The sequence below is a fragment of the Petaurus breviceps genome, unplaced genomic scaffold (genome assembly GCF_028583685.1).
Source record: "Petaurus breviceps papuanus isolate PSGF00001 unplaced genomic scaffold, PetGlider_PUasm1.0 229, whole genome shotgun sequence".
Taxonomy (NCBI): Eukaryota; Metazoa; Chordata; class Mammalia; order Diprotodontia; family Petauridae; genus Petaurus; species Petaurus breviceps.
The window spans coordinates 23,777,349-23,793,633 of record NW_027185903.1 but is presented as its reverse complement, the minus strand read 5'-3'; the positions used below and the strand labels follow the sequence as shown (position 1 = coordinate 23,793,633).

The window sequence follows — 16,285 nt, the reverse complement described above, 5'->3', positions numbered from 1 at the left end:
TTCAATAAGTGAATGCTCTCTGGGAGAAGGGGGGGGCGATAAAAAAAAGCACTGGGAAACAAAAATGGGCAAAAAAGTTCAAACCAAAAGATAACAATAAAAAATTTTTTAAAGTAAAAGTTGGATGGTGCTAGATATAGTCTACTTTGAACAATATCACACAAAATTAAAACAACTATATTTTAACAAAAAAGAAATGACTAATTATTATAATGAGGAAGCTATTTCTGAATCTGTTCTCTCTGGATAGGCAGACATTAGATTTGTTATAGCAAATATTAAAATGGCAGCTGCAACCCCAGATAATTACATAGTGCTTTTAAAATTTACGAAGCACTTTACCACAATTTATTTCATTTGATATCCACAACAACGATATAAGGTACTACAGGTATTATTAGGTGCTGTTTTATATGTAAAGAAAATGTCAGAAAGGGTAAGTGATTCACGTAAGGTCACACTGCCACAATTACAAATTCCCAAAGGAATTGTGAATAATTACAACAGTACCAACTTGATCTATTCAAACCAGTTATTTATATGGAAAAAATGGGAAATGAAGAAGAAAAAAAAATAATGACATTTAGCAATATCTTGTAAAGAAGTTTAATTACTAGAAAGTAAATGCCACAATGAAGACATAAAAAAGTAACCAAACTACCTCCATCTGCAAATAACTTTGTTCAATGCTGCTCTGATTATCAATATTGATTAATGCATTAAATGGGGTGATATATGCTTGCCAAAAAAAAGCATTTATTGCTGTCATGGAAGACATGCATCTCCTAGTCAAAACAACAGAATCACTTATAGAAGGTGAAGTCATCCATATCTTCCTGTTCATAAATAACATTATGTTGACTGTATCAAGTCCAGGAATTCTACAGAGCCTTGTTAACTTAATTCACAAGCTTCAAAAGAATTTCACCTAATAATCCACACAATGGGAAAATCTAAGTGAAGAATGCCTGTTTCTAGCTCAATTCAACAAATATTCATCAAGCATTTACTCTGTCCAAGGTACTTATGCTAGGCTCTGGAGATACAAAGACTTATGAAAGAAACAGCCCCTGACCTCCAGGAGCTCATTATACTGTGGGAGGATACAATAATCACAGAAACAAGTACAAGAAAAATTTAGGAGGGAGACAGTACTGACAACTTCAGGAAATCAGGGAAGACTTTTAAAAGAGAATACATGTATATGGAGAAGAAAAGAAGACTCATCTTGGGTGACTTAAGGATGCAGGAGAAAGATCAAAGTTCAGTAAAAAAAAAAAACAGTCAGGTAAGAGAGAGAACCAGGAAACTGTTTATGGGAGCCAAAGGAGAAGTGCAGGACTAGAAAGAGAGGGTAGTTAACAGCATGGAAAACTATAGAGAGGGCAAGGAGGATAAGGATGGGATAAAGGCCAAAGGGCCTATACTTGGATGAACAGTCCACTGTCTTGACAAACAACATGATGCATCATATACAACACTCTATGTGGAGTCAGGGAACCTGAATTCAGTGCTATCCCTGACATTTATTAGTTGTGTACTCACAGGCAAATATCTTAACCTCTCAGAGCCTGAGTTTCCCATATGTAAAATGGGCAAAATAATTCCTGCATTACTCATGTCACAGAGGAGTTGTGAATAAAGTACTCTGAATTTTAAAGCACTATGAGTATCTTTAAAGTATATGATATGGTATTATGATTATTACTGGACCAAGAAAGCAGGCTGAATAGCATTTTGGAAATTGTTCATTACTTTTAACTCTTCCAAGATGATCTCTAAAACAAAACCTCACATTTTTTACACAAATATTCCTCCAGTGAAACTATATGGCTGTGAACTTAATGCCACAATCTATCAAGAATTAAAACCATGGGTTTTGGAACAGAAAGAGAGTTGGTATTAAAGAACTGCATGCTACTTGTTACCAAAAATAAATTGTGTACAAGAAACTGTGTAAAAAGATGATGCATGTCTGGAAAAGAGGAAGGCTATTCATATAGCAAGAGAGAAATAGCAGATGGACAGAGCAAACACTGTACTGGTTCCTATGCATTGTTCAGTGATCCAAAAGGTTTCAGTAAAATTTGTGGGTCTCCTGTAAAAGAATTTAGGGTAGGAGATGAACAACAGCTGCACAGCAAGAGAAGGCATGAATGGATTATAATCTTCATGATTTGAAGAAATCCCCAAATTGATGAGATCATAGCTCCACTGTGTACATAAAATGTCATTTACTTATATTTACTGGAATAAGATTTTTCCATTTCAGAAGGTGAATAAGTTTCCTAACTATGTAAAGATCCTTCAAAGTACATATACATGGCTATTTTAAGTAATTTAAATGGTGCATTTCTTGAATATTCAGTATTCTAAAGATTCCTGGATACATGATCGTTAGAAAAAAAAAAAGATGGAATCTAGGACTATCCAGCACAGTCCATATCAGTTCTTTATTTCTCAAGTGATGAAAAGCAGCAGTTTAAGATTCCCTGAATTTCTATCAATAGCTTAATATTTTTCTTACAGAAAATGGCTAGCAGGCTTTTCAGACTCATAACCTCTAACACATCACCAATGCCTTCAAGGATTTGTGAAATCAACAACTAAAATTCATTGACTCCTTTCAATCCCTAAAACCAAAATAATCTAAATCAGTAGTAGCTCAATAAAAATTCTTATTAAATACAATTTTGTTAGAAAAATATAAGAATTTAAAATTAAAACAACTGAATTGATTTCAGATTTTTTTTCAAAATTTAGAGTTATTCTCCATCAGTCACACCATTAACTACATAGCATATTTTAAAATTAAATGATTACTTTTTCTAAGGTATGTGAAAACTGATTTATAAAAGCCAGTTTTATTCCCTGCCAAATGCCACCACAAAATTCACATAAGTTTCATTCTCTTGACCAATCAGCTAAGACTTGAGTTAGCAACAGGAACAAGATCTACATAATCCTGATCTTGAAATGTTTGGCTCTCCCAGGGTTTGTTACATACAAGAGATTCAACTGTAATGGTTGTAGAATATCATATTTACCAAGTTCGTCCCAGAGCTGCCTATACTTGTCAGTCATTGCCGTGCCTTGTTGCCTCCAAAGGGAGAGACGGGGGTCAGCCATGAACTGCTCTGTTATCAATGTCAACATTCGAGCGCCATTCGAGTCCCTCATCTTCAACATCTCTCTCACCTAAGAAAAACAGGACACTTACAAATAAATGTGCAAGAAAAACACCACCAAAAGGAAGACTAATTTCTAAAAAAAAAAAAAAAAAAGGGCTTTGCACTAGCTCTTCCACTGCCAACAGAAAGAGCAGCTATCAATGCTCTTCACCTCCAAAATGCTCTGTGTCTATTGGGCATTTAACTTATCTGCATACATGTTGTTTCCCACTAATAGAATCTAAAGCTCCCTGAGGGTAGGGCTAGTTTCATCTTTGTCTTTGCATCTCCCAGCACCTCACACAGTGCCTAATACAAAATCGATGTGTTATGTATAAACTGATTAAAAATGTATCAGAACAACTTTCATGTAGAACTATTTGGCTTATATTTTGTTCTATAAGTTTGGACAAGGTAAAAAAGAATAAACTATTTCACCCATTCAACAAAAATGCATTGTTTTGAAGGCATCACTCAGAAAAAACCTTCATTCAACATTAGTCAACTTTATATGGTTCATATTTATAATGCACATAGAGTAGCAACTACATAATTCATGTTTCAGCAAACCACAAAAAGAAGTATAGCGGCAAATGCAGACTTTTTGAGCATAAAATTTTACCAAGGCCAAGTTTCAGTATGATTCTCCTATTTTGTGGAGATGTGGCAAAGGGTTTTTATGATAGTCCACTCTTTCCCATGCTATTGTAAAGGACATAGTGATATGATGACTCTCCAAATGGTTTGTTCCTCATTTCAAAGGCAGAAATTAAAATGCTACTCAAGAAGATTCACTAGGAAGTCTGTTTCTAAGTGCACCGTTCACACTTCTGCTTCTGGTTTCAATTAAGAATCCACTCATGGTATGTCCTTTAAAGCCTTTATACTAAAGTCTTCTAAAATAGAATGTAGGATCCTATGGGTTCTTAAAGGCTATTACTAGTAGGAAACAAGTTCCAAAAGGTCCTACAGCAATCAGAAAAGTGTTAGATAGAGGAACAGGTGATCAATTCCATGCCTGCTTCCTGAAAACTGATCTAGCCAAATTCAGAAAGTCCCATCACTACGTTGCTGCAGGGTGGTGAATTTTTCAGGACAGAACGATTTATAATGACTAACTTTAGTGTGGATGGCATGTGGTATCTTTCACTGGAGGAAGTAACCAAGCCAATGAAATCATGAATCCTAAGTACAAAAGTATTCCCTTATTTCTACTTTAATAAACAAAACAAAATACTGTTGTTCTGCCTGTTAATTCAGGTGAAATTGCTTTCACAATGGCAAATGGGAAAAGTGGACAATGCTTCTCCATAAGGTCTTTTGCCCTATACTAAAATGATTCATGAGCTAAAATTATAAGAACTACTGACTTAAGCCCAGGTTGGCCTCTCCTATAAGCGTCTTCTCTTCCTCTGCATTCTCTCATACCATATTCAACATTAATAAAGGGTAATATGAGAACCTCAGAAAACCCCTTGGCTGAGAACATAAGGCATCCATTTTAGGAATGTGGAGAATACTGTCAGGTATTCAACAATTCTGCAGCTTAGTTGTACTAATTTTCCTATCAATGAAAAATAATGGGAGAGAAAGGAGAATTCTTGTTATAGGCTTACTCTCTGTGTAGTGCAGGTGGAGAGAGGAAAGGCAAATGTTTAATAAAGCAACAAATTCCTCAGACATGAGTTTAAGTTCTTGAAAGTGAAGGTAACAGAGAAACTGCTTCAGGATTGAACCCCTATCAGGTAAGATTTCCCTGAGTTCACATCAGGGAGCCATAGGGTGAAGAGTCCCTTCAGCTGGTTGACAATAAAAGTCTTGTATGGATTTTGAAATAATTTCTATCTCAACAGCTTTCCCTCCAGGGGAAAATGATGGGCAACCTGTCAAAAATACACAGAAGTCTGGTGTCCACATCCAGGCAACTACTAAGATCACTATGAACCCTCGAAGGGCCAAGTCTGCAGTGTGTGGGTCTTATAAATCAAGAAAAATAGGTATACTTGTCTGATAACAAGAGTGGCCCAGGAAACAGTGAGAATTATTACTATAGAAAATAAGTTCTTTCTTAGGACATAACCAGGTATGAAGAAGTACTCTCACTCATCTTGCTGATTTTTTAGTCTAAATTGTATTGCTTGTCTAGATCAAGATGTCAATGTATTTGTCTTCCTACTGGGTTTTCTATCCAAAGGGATCAAGTTAACAAAAGCATTAATATGGTACCTTCTCTACAATTAGATATCTTAACCACAACTATCTACAGCCAATACTTTGCTATATCTAAAAATATGACAACCGATTTTCAGAATGACTCTTATGTCCTGTAAGATCACTAAAATTCTCTCTGGATTAGCAAAGAAAGATAATTATTTTTAGTATACTCTCATTAAAATAAAGGTAAACATATTTTACTATACTTTAATTCCCTGCAAATTAATAATTCCTTTTTCTTACATACTATTTAAGTATCTATTAATTAGAATGTTAGATCAACCTTAATAACCTCATTCCATGACCATGTCTAAAAAATAATTTCCTACAGTTCTATGGGGGAAAATGGTTTTAAACTATAAATACAAGTTATATGTGTAACCAAATTTATCAAGGAAAAAGAAATTGCTCATTTTCTATAAATAAGTGTGGATGTGATTCCAATGATATTGTTTTTAGTTAATGAAAAAGGAGGCAGAATTGATTATTTCAGCAGTATTGAAAAGAATGTCATCCAGTTGTTCTCTCTAGGAGCATAATATAACAACAAACTTTCTACATGACTGAAACAGTATGATGTAATGAAATTCTAAATTAATGAAATTTATTGAAACTAATTAATGAAATTATTTTAAAAACATAAATCTTCACGGAAGTACAAATGTTATTTAAAAAGACTTCTTTTCAAATTCTTTCATTTACTGTGGGGGAGAAAACAATAAAACTTTTCTAACAAGTGAACTTATAACGGAAAAGCAATGCTTATTAAAATAGGTGCTGCATTTCTACGCAAATATGAAATCACTCAAAAACACTGCATTGCTTTAAAAATCAAGCACAGCATATATGCCAATAACAACAAAAGCAATCTCCAGGAAATGTATGATTTGAAAAGGAAGTGGGCTAGTAATAGAGTAAGAGCAAGAGAGAAAAGATAGATAACTTGGCTACTGCACAGGCATCCAGAAAATGGTAAAAGAGAAAGATTTCCAGTGCTTTAAGTTGATCTGCTTTGAGATATTCAGGGGAGACTAAGGACAAGAAATATAGAAGATGAGAAAGCTCAAGTGAGTTGCTTATCTATACCTATGAAAAGCGTACTGACACTGGTTCATGATCCAATGAGCATGATAATGAACTCATGTTCTTCAACATATACATAAATTATCATCATTGTGTAGATAAGAATTTAAGATAAAAATGCACTAAGTCTTAGAGGTCACCCAGCAAGTTAAAGTTTGGGCTGAAATCAAATCATTTCTGAGGACAGTCAATGACTCTGAGCCTGTATTTATAAGAAAACTAACATATATCATTGTGTAAACACCAACAAATATGCAGATTAGAATTTGTATGTAGTGTTTTGGTAAAACTCTTACCTTTGCAAAGAGTAAGTTAAGTTGCTTCCCTGATCCATGGTACCCACCCTGGGAAAGGAAGAGTTTAACCTGCTCTTGAACCTGTTCTTCATCTAAGTGCCAGCAGTTTTCATCATCTATACTAGCACCTGCTGTTGGATCAGGAGCACCTAGAAAAAAAAAAAACAATATATAGCACATTAATATTCTTGGTTGACAGGAGTGTCTGACAAGGTAATTGAAAAACAACAACCTATCTTTATTTTATTCATTCATTCATTCATTCATTCATTTATTTTTGCTGTTTGGAGGGCTATTGGGGTTAAGTGACCTGCTCAAGGTTACACGGCTAGTTTTTATGTTAAGTGTCTGAGGCTGGATTTGAACTCAGGTCCTCCTGACTCCAGGGACGGTGCCCTATTCACTGCACCACCTAGCCACCCCAACAACCTACCTTTAGCCCCAGAAAACTTTTACCTAATCTCTGTTTCAACAGCCTATTGAAGATCAAGATATGTTGAAATGCAAAGTATCTCAAATTCAAAATATTTCAGTTTTGTAAGAATATGTAATTTAAGCAATGCTGAGATGAGTTTACAGATCTGACAGAATGATACAAAATTTAACATATGGTGTTTATAAAGCTCTACAATGCAGACTATATAAAAATATTTCTAGAAATTTGGAAAATACAAGAAAATGAGAAGCCTTAGCTGAGTACTTTTTTACTGTGTTAATTTAAAGGACTTTCAATATTACCTGCTGCTATATGAACCACATGCTTTCATAAATCTTCAATTGCAGAAAACAGAAGATTAAAAAGAGAATCAGGCCACATGGGAAAAGGCAATACAGCTGTTATATCAACCCAGGTTGTAGAATTACCTTGCCAAATTGCATAAATATTTTAATACTTAAGTATATACAAAAAAGAACAGCAATGTAGACGGCTAGCCCATTTGTGTGTACCCTTTATGCAATGTCTAAATCACCTAGCTATTCAAGTAGGCAAGATTAACTCTCAATGATTGCTTATGATTGGGAAAAGGAATACCACACTAAGGAACAGAATCATAAAATCTTTAATTCAAAAGCCAATGTTGTTTCAATCTCATTTCACTATAGCCTTAAAAAAAATCTTACCTCTAAAAAGCTAGGATGTTATGATGCTGTACTTAAAGCAACTTAAAAATTATAATTGAAATGCCTTAATAACTTCAGTAAACTGACAGGATATAAAAGAAAATAAATCCATACAAATTTCAGTATTTCTATGTAATACCAATAAAATTCTGCAGGAAGAGATAGATAGGGAAATCCCATTTCAAATCACTACAGAATGTATAAAATACTTGAGAGTCTACCTCCTAAGATATACACAGGAATTATACAAAGACAACTACAAACAACTGTTAACAGAAATAAAGATCTAAATAATTGGAAAAATATTAATTGTTCAAGGGTAGGATGATACAACAGAAAAATGACAATATTACCTATATGAAGGTACTTATTCAATGTTATATCAAATTTCCAAAGGATTACTTCCTAGAACTAAAAAAAATAATGAAATTCAGATAGAAGGGAAAAGGGTCAAAACTCTTAGGAAAATTAATAAAAAGAAACAGAAATGAAAGGGGTCTGATAGTGCTAGATTTCAAATTATACCATAAAACAGTAGTTACAGAAACAAATACAACACACAGAAACTAAAATGTCTAGTAGTCTAGTATTTGATAAAGACAAACACCGAGCTAGTGGGACTGGAACCCACTGACATAAACTACTAGGAAAATGAATAGCAATATAGAAGAATTATTATTTAGAACAATAATTCATAACTTATACAAAGGTAATCTTTAAATGAGTATGTAACAGATATAAAAAGTCACATCATAAAGAAACTGGAGAAAAATGAAAAAAAAATTACCTAATAGATCCATGGATAGGAGAAAAATTTGTGATCAAACAAGCAATAGAAATGATTGCAGAAGATGGATAATTTTGATTATATAAAATTAAAAATTTTTGTACAAACAAATCTAATAAAGCAAAAATAAAAAGGAAACAAAATGGGGGGAAATCTTTGTAACAAGTTTCTCTGGTAAAGGTCTTATTTTCAAAACACGTAGGAAACTGATTAAAATTTATTTCGAGGGGTGGCTAGGTGGCCCAGTGAGGAAAAGCACTGGCCTCAGATTCTTAACACCCACACAAAAAAACAGGCCATGTAACCTTGAGCAAGTTACTTAACCCCAACTGCTTAAAAAAAAATTATTTCAAAAAGGAAAAAAAAAAAAAGCCTGTCCCCAACTGATGGTCTAAGGATATGAACAGATAATCATTAAGAGGATGTACGGCTGCCTTTTTTTTAAAAATGCTTCAACAAGCATTTATTCAGGGGTCGCTGGGTACCAGGCGCCGTGCCAAGTGCTGTGGACACAAAGAAAAGCAGAGAGTCAGGCCCTTCCCTCAAGGGGCGCCCGCCCCAAGGGAGGAGACAACATGCTAACAACCACACAGACACAGCGGGAGGCAGGAGGCAAAGGCGAAGAGCAGTCTAGGCAGGGGGCACACCCCATGCAAAGGCCTGGATTCCGGAGGTGGTACCACCGGTGCAGGAACAGCCAGGCCAGCACCTGGATCATCACGTTTGAGGGAGAGAATAAAGTATCAGAAGAGTGGGAAGGGAGGAAAAGACCAGACCGTGAAGGGCTTCCATGCCATGATCAATCTGGTCCTGCAGGTGACGGGTCAGGCCTGTGGCTCCCCAAGTCTTGGTCCTAGGATAGCCCTTAGCTCCCTTGGTCCCAGAAGGCCTCCCTCTAACCCCATTCCTCATCACATCTGAGCTGACCAGTGCCACCCAAATCTGTGAACCAGAGGACCAGGAGGGAGGGGTGGGCTGAAAACAAAGGTGGGCTTTATTAAAGCAATGAAAGGAATAATATAGGAATGGGGGCACAGGGAGGCACCTACTCCAGGAGCCCCTCCTGGTGGCCCTGTCCATGGTCAGAACTACAATTCCCAGGATGCAACACTCCACCAACACTTGGGTGCTGTGCCAGCCAGGGATGGGGTGGAGCAGCTCTAAGCAGGGGGAGGGAGCCCAGCCGAGGCTCTGGGCAAGGAAGAGAGTCCCATTCGCCCTCCACTGACTGGGCCAACGCTGGGGAAGTGGGGTGGGGAAGGACGGCATGTCTCAGCCTCCTTCTCTCCCTTCCAGACACTTGGGCCAGCCGAGTCTGTGCCCCTTGCCCTTTCCTGAGGCCTGACACTGGTCCCCAAAGCTGGGAAGGTGGGCAGCCCCGCTGTGGGGGCTGAGTTAAGGGCCAGATCTCAGCCCCAAAGTCCGCTGCCCAAGAAGGCAGGCCAGTATGATTGTATGTGCCCTCCCCACCCTCAGGTGTCTCGGCTCCCAGCATTGGGGCACCCACCCCAGCTAAGTCAGTGCCGTGTTGTTGAGCCGGTCCAGGACTCGTGAGCAGTGGGGGTCACTCTCCAGGTGGTAGCTGCTCTCATACAGGGTGGGGCAGAGGTGCCAGCGGTTAGCGCGGTAGATTCCTAAGTAGGTGTACACATCTGGCTTGTAGGTCAGTGGGCACTTGACCCCAGCTGCTCTAATGGCAGCGTCAGCCCTCAGCACTCCCTCCTGGTCTGTTAAATCTTCCGTGTAGACACAGATGACCTGCCCATCTTCTTCCTGGGCCCGAGGGCTCACTTTGGCCACTTGCAGCTTCCCCTCCACAACGGCCCTGGCGATGCCAGCCCATGCGTGGTCCAGCTTGAAGCCAGGGCTCAGGTGCATCAGCCACTTGCCGGTCAAGACCTGGTGGGTGAGGGCGAGCTCCCGAAGGATTGCCGGCGTGATGGGCCGCCCCACTGGCCTGAAGGGCTTACCAAGCCCCCTGGAGTCCCTGGACATCGCCAGCTCCAGGGGAGAAATCAGGCCCATAAACTGCGATCCAGCCAACAGGTTTGGGATTGGGGGCGCTGGGGCCCCCGTAGCGAGAGACGCGGGAAGGGGGATAGGCAGCCAGCCAGGAGTCCAGCTCACAAGGTGGGGTGCTGCGGGCATCGAAGACCAGCCAGGGGTCCATGTCCGCTGCCATGGCCTCTGCGGCCAGATGCTCTGCCGTGAAGCCATCCTCCTGGCCTCCCGAGGGGATCTCTTCCTCTGGCAGCTCGATCCTCCGCCTCTCGCTTCCTCTCCCTGCCGACCCGGCCTGGCCCCCGGTCTCTCCGGGGCTCCTCCTGAGCCGCGGGCCCTCCGCTCCGCCCACCCCACGGCCGCTGCCATCTTGGGCCGCCTGCCGCCTCAACCAAAAAATACTCTTAAATTACTACTAATTAGAGAAATAAAAATTAAAGCAATTCTGAGATTATACCTCTTGCTTAACCCCCTCAGAGTGGCAAACATGATCCCCTTCCCCAAAAAATAAGGGAAATGATAAACATCATAGGGGCTGTGGGAATCAGTGATGACTTGTGAATGGGCATAACCATTGTGGAAAGCAATTTGGAATTATAGACAGATAGTTACTAAACAGGTCATACCCTTTAATCCATCTATACTATACCACTGTAGGTCTACACCCAAAGAGATCAAAGACGAAAAGTTTTTTTAATCCACAAAAATACTCCTAGTAGCTCTTTCTGCTGTGGCAAAAAAACAAATGTAAAAAAAGAAGGAACAGACACCCCCTTCCCTCCCCACAGGATGTCCAAAAATGAGGAATGGTTGAATAAGTTGTTGTATACAAAAGTGATGAAGTACTCTAAGAAATGAGGAAACAGATGTTTTCAGTAAGACAAGGAAAGATTTATATGAATTGAGGCAGAATGCAGTAAGCAGAACCAGAACAATCATTTTATTTATTTTATAAATAAATATTAATTTAATTTATATTAATATTACATCAATATTATAAAAATGAACAATTTTGAGGACTTTTATAAGCTAATGCATGAAATAAACAGAATCATGGCAATAATTTATATTATATGTAAATATGAACAATCTTGAAAGCTATAAGAACTATGATCAATAAAAAAATTATTCATGATTATGAAGGGCAGATGATGAAACATTCCCTCTGAGAGAGGTGATGAATTCAGGGCACAAAAAGCTCAACTGATCAATTGATCTATCTGTCTGTCTGTCTTTACGAGACAAAATATACCCACTGGTGGAACTTGTTTTGCTTGACTATATATGTTAGTTACAAGAAACTTGTTTTTCTCTTTTTCTTTTTCAATGGCCTAGGGAGTGGGAGGAAGAAAAAAAACAAGTTCTCTTAATTTTCTTTAAAGTAGGTGGAGGTATTAAAGATATAAAATATTGTATGCACTTTCAGATAAGTTTTACTTTTTACAAAAGAACCCTCATAAAACGAGAGTAATCTGTAAATGCTTATAATATAAAAATAAAATGTCAATAAAACTTAAAAATTAATTAATTCAAAATAATAGCTAGCACTTATGTAGTACTTTAAGGTTTGCCAAGCACTTTAAATGTTATCTCATTTGATCCTTGATAACCAGAGATTGTTATCAAGTAGCAAAGTGTGAATTGTAATATATTTTCCTTCCCTTATAATTGTGGATTTGTCAAGGACTGGCAAAAAAATAGTTTAGGACAAAAAGGAATCTAAGCAATTTTTTTTAAATGTCATAATTTTTCTGACTCAGAACAAAACCACCCTTAAACTGCTGCCAGAAAGACAGTCTAATGGTCTATTTTTTACCAAAAAACACCTTGGAGAGAAGTTCAAAATCTTTTGCTGAGAGTATAAATATTAGCTAACAATTTCCTCCTTAGCAATTTTTAAGCTATCTCTTCACGCCTCCTTTTCAGTGAAAACACGCATCATTCTTTCTTAATACATCTATTTTTATATTCATTTCCAGGCTAAATAAATGCAATTTCCTTAGCATTTCTTCACCAACTACCACCCATAAGGCAGGAAAAAGTACATGCTAGAAAAATCAAAGCATCGCTACCACTTTGAGTACCATTATCCCTCAGACTCCAAGACAGTCTGGAGACCCTGAATCAAAGAGCCTTGGCAACATCAATACTTTTGGTGCAGTTCCTGAAGCCATCCCTGTGGAAATGCAATCTGGCAACTGCTCCTTCCATAGCTCCTGAAGACCCAGAAAAATATAGTTCCTGCCACCAAAGTCCCTGGCATTGTCAAATGGTCCAACATAAAAAAAGATAGAATTTTATCAGTAGAAATGATATTTAAAAGGGGGCATTATGATCTGCTTTGCTGTTGTATCCAAAGGACAATGGGACCTTTCTATCTAACTTGAAACTAAAACCTTCCTTTTTTCTCTCTACCCATTAGAATATGAGCACTATGGGGAAAGGGACTGACTTAATTTTTCCATTTGTATCCTTAGTATCTAACACACTACTTTACACAAAACAAGTCCTTAATGAATCCTCCTTCCCTTTCATTCTTCATCAGGGTTATTTATTAAAACTTCAATAATTTTGGTGGTTATTTTCTGAACTTTCTCTAAGTTATTATTTTTCCATTTTATCCCTTAATTTGATTAGTATGGGGAGCTCATTTGTGGAAAGTTAACTCTACCAATGTAGACCATCAAATGTCTTGCAAGAGATAGTCTTAAAGAATTGCCCAGTAAACAAGAAGTTAAGTGACTTGTCAAGGTTGATAGAATCTGTGTATGTTAGAATCAAACCAAACACCTAACTGACCAATATAGGATATCACAAGTTAACCACATATTCCTGAAACGTTCAGAGTTGTCTATTTTAGGACACTCTAGTTATATGTTCCCTTACCATCAATTTCACCTCAACACTCCCATCATTTTAAGTGAATTTCTGTCTGGATAAGGTAAAGACCCTGATTTTCACCATATACATGCAATTCAAAATATACTCATCTCTCATTTTTCATATTACCATGAGAGTAGTAACAAATAATTTTTAAAATGTTTACATCTGGGGGCGGTCAGGTAGCACAGCAAGTAAAATTTGCAACAGCCCCAGTGTCAGGATGACCTGGGGATCAAATCCAGGCTCAGATACTTAGCACCACCCAGAAACACCTGGCCGTGTAACCTTGAGCAGGTTACTTTAACCCCAGTTGCTTAGGGGTGGCCAGGTGGCTCAGCGAGTAAGAGCACCGGCCCCAGTGTCAGGATGACCTGGGGATTGAATCCGGGCTCAGATACTTAGCACCATGCCCAGAAATAACTGGCTGTGTAACCTTGAGCATGTTACTTTAACCCCAGTTGCTTAAAAAAAAAAAATGTTTACATCTGGCTCTGGAATGTACTATATAATTATCAGATCATTTAAGGAATTTTTCCTAATTACAGTTTTCTAAATATTAATATCAATATAGTTTTGTGAATATACAGCTGACAAGAAAGCTATCAATATGGATAATCCACTCAGTGAAGCAGTGAGGTGTAACAGAAAGAACACTACTATGGTGTTTTAAAATTGACAGAACACTTCCCCCACCACAAGACCCCTACTTGATAAGACAAATATTACTATCTCATTTTACTCATGAGAAACTAAGACAGAGACACTAACTGGATTGCTCATGGTCGCAGTTATTCACTTCCCAGAGAAATGACTAGGACCCAGGTCTTCTGACTTTATAATCAGTGCTTTTTTCTTCAAAGATATAGACTCACATATCAGTACAGTTGAGTTATATTTTGTGTGCTGACTTATATGTATAAACCATAAGTGAGCCACCCACTTTCTAGTCTTCAGTTTCCTATTCTGTAAAATGAAGGACATGAAGCAGATGATCCCTAGCCACTATAACTCCCTTCCAACTATAAATTCTAGGATTCTATAACTGAGAAGAGGTGGAAAGTTTATTTGGCAATAAAAAGCAGCCATCCAAGTCAAATGTACTTTGATATAGATAACGTCCCATTTTCTCTTACAGATGCAAACAAAAGGTAACTAGTAATGGTGGAAGGAGTAACCAAATACATTTTGAAGTATTAAAGCCTAGAGATTCAAAATCGCAACACTTCCATGAAAGCATTTGCTAAGCCTGGTTCCCTAGCATGAAAAGACACTGCTACAAATTCTTTTTAACCACAGTTATTGGCTTTGAGAACAGAAAAGCACTGACTAAATGTGCTGCTCATTTTTCTGTACTAAGGACACTAAATAGAATTATGTATGTGTGTATATATACTTAGAATTGCAGGTACATTTCAGCATGTAAAATATGACTTTTTAAGACTTCAATCTCATCATACTTGTAAGCCTTATTTGTTTATAATTGCAAATGTTTTAACTATTTAACTGCATAATTAATCTTTGTTGGCTACTTTAAGTTTATTACCAAAGTATAATTCTTCAAAGTTATCTTGTCTCTAGGGAAAGCAAAATTATTTCTTGCTTAAAAAAGTAAAGGATCTTAATTTCCCCTTCACTTCTGCCTGGTACTTTTAAAATTCTACCTCTCACCCAATCCTGGGTTAATGGTTTCTTCTAGACAAACTTTGAGTCTGCCTCAAGTCTGAAAGAATCCAAGGAAATTAAAGCCTGGATTTGCTCTTCACTTTGACCTTGAAGCCTGTGGCCTCCTTTTTCTTCTTTGGTTACAAAGCCAGCCTAAAAATTTAATTCAAGAAACAATAAGTACAATAATGTACAAGGTGCTGAATTAGATCTGAGTTAGAGTTGAGTTTATGTTGTAGACAAAAGGTAAAAACAAAACAGTTCCATAAATGCTACCTAGTAGACATTGTATGAATACACACACACACACACACACACACACAAACACACATATTGTTAAGTTAATACAGGGTATTCTAAGGAGAGATGAAGCGGTAACAGTTGGGCAAATCAGGGAAGACTTCATGGTACTGATACCTAGGCTGGCTCTTTTATTAGCAAGGTAAGAACTTCAAAATGGCAGAGATGTAGAATAAATACATGGGGGATAATCTGGGTGAAGAGATGGAGGTGGGAAACAGAACACCACGTCTGGGAAACAACTTGTCCAGTTTGACTAAAATCTTGAATTGTGAAGAGGAGCCATATGAAACAGACTTGGAACCACACTGTGGATGGCTAGGCTGAGATGTCCGTATTTGATGTTAAGAGGCAATAAGGGACCACTAACAAGAAGGCAAGTGACATATTCAGACATCTGCAATTTAGGAGGACTACTTTAACAGCCGCAATAAAGGACGGTTTAGAAAAGGTAGATAATGGGAGGCGTATATGTGTGTCTTTGGGGGTGAAGGGGTGAATCAGAAAGCTATTAAAACAGTTTCAGTAAAGAATGATAAGGGCCTGAGGGTGGGAATGGAGAGAAGGGGAGAGATTCAAGAGATGTGCAGGTCAAAATGGTAAAATTTAACAAATGACTAGAAAATGGAATGTGGAATAAAGGAGAAGGACAAATTGAGGTTAGTTTTAAAGTTAAAAACCTTTTTTATTTAGGAAGACAGAAGCAACTGCAACAGAAATATTACAGTCAGTAAGTCAACGAGGCTCTAAGCAGCACTCAGTGTGTG

General features: G+C 37.7%; 1 protein-coding gene and 1 pseudogene across 1 annotated transcript in view; both read right to left on the bottom strand.

Annotated features, from left to right (window-relative positions):
- ZSWIM6 (zinc finger SWIM-type containing 6) overlaps positions 1-16,285 on the bottom strand; it is a 232,016-nt gene that overhangs the window by 48,365 nt on the left and 167,366 nt on the right. Inside the window, exons 3-4 of the mRNA XM_069096375.1 lie at positions 6,764-6,912; positions 3,048-3,198 (exon numbers count right to left, since the gene is read on the bottom strand). Coding sequence (XP_068952476.1) covers positions 3,048-3,198; positions 6,764-6,912 — 300 coding nt within the window. The remainder of the gene's footprint in view (positions 1-3,047; positions 3,199-6,763; positions 6,913-16,285) is intronic.
- Positions 9,959-11,042, bottom strand: LOC138167268 (UPF0696 protein C11orf68 homolog; annotated as a pseudogene).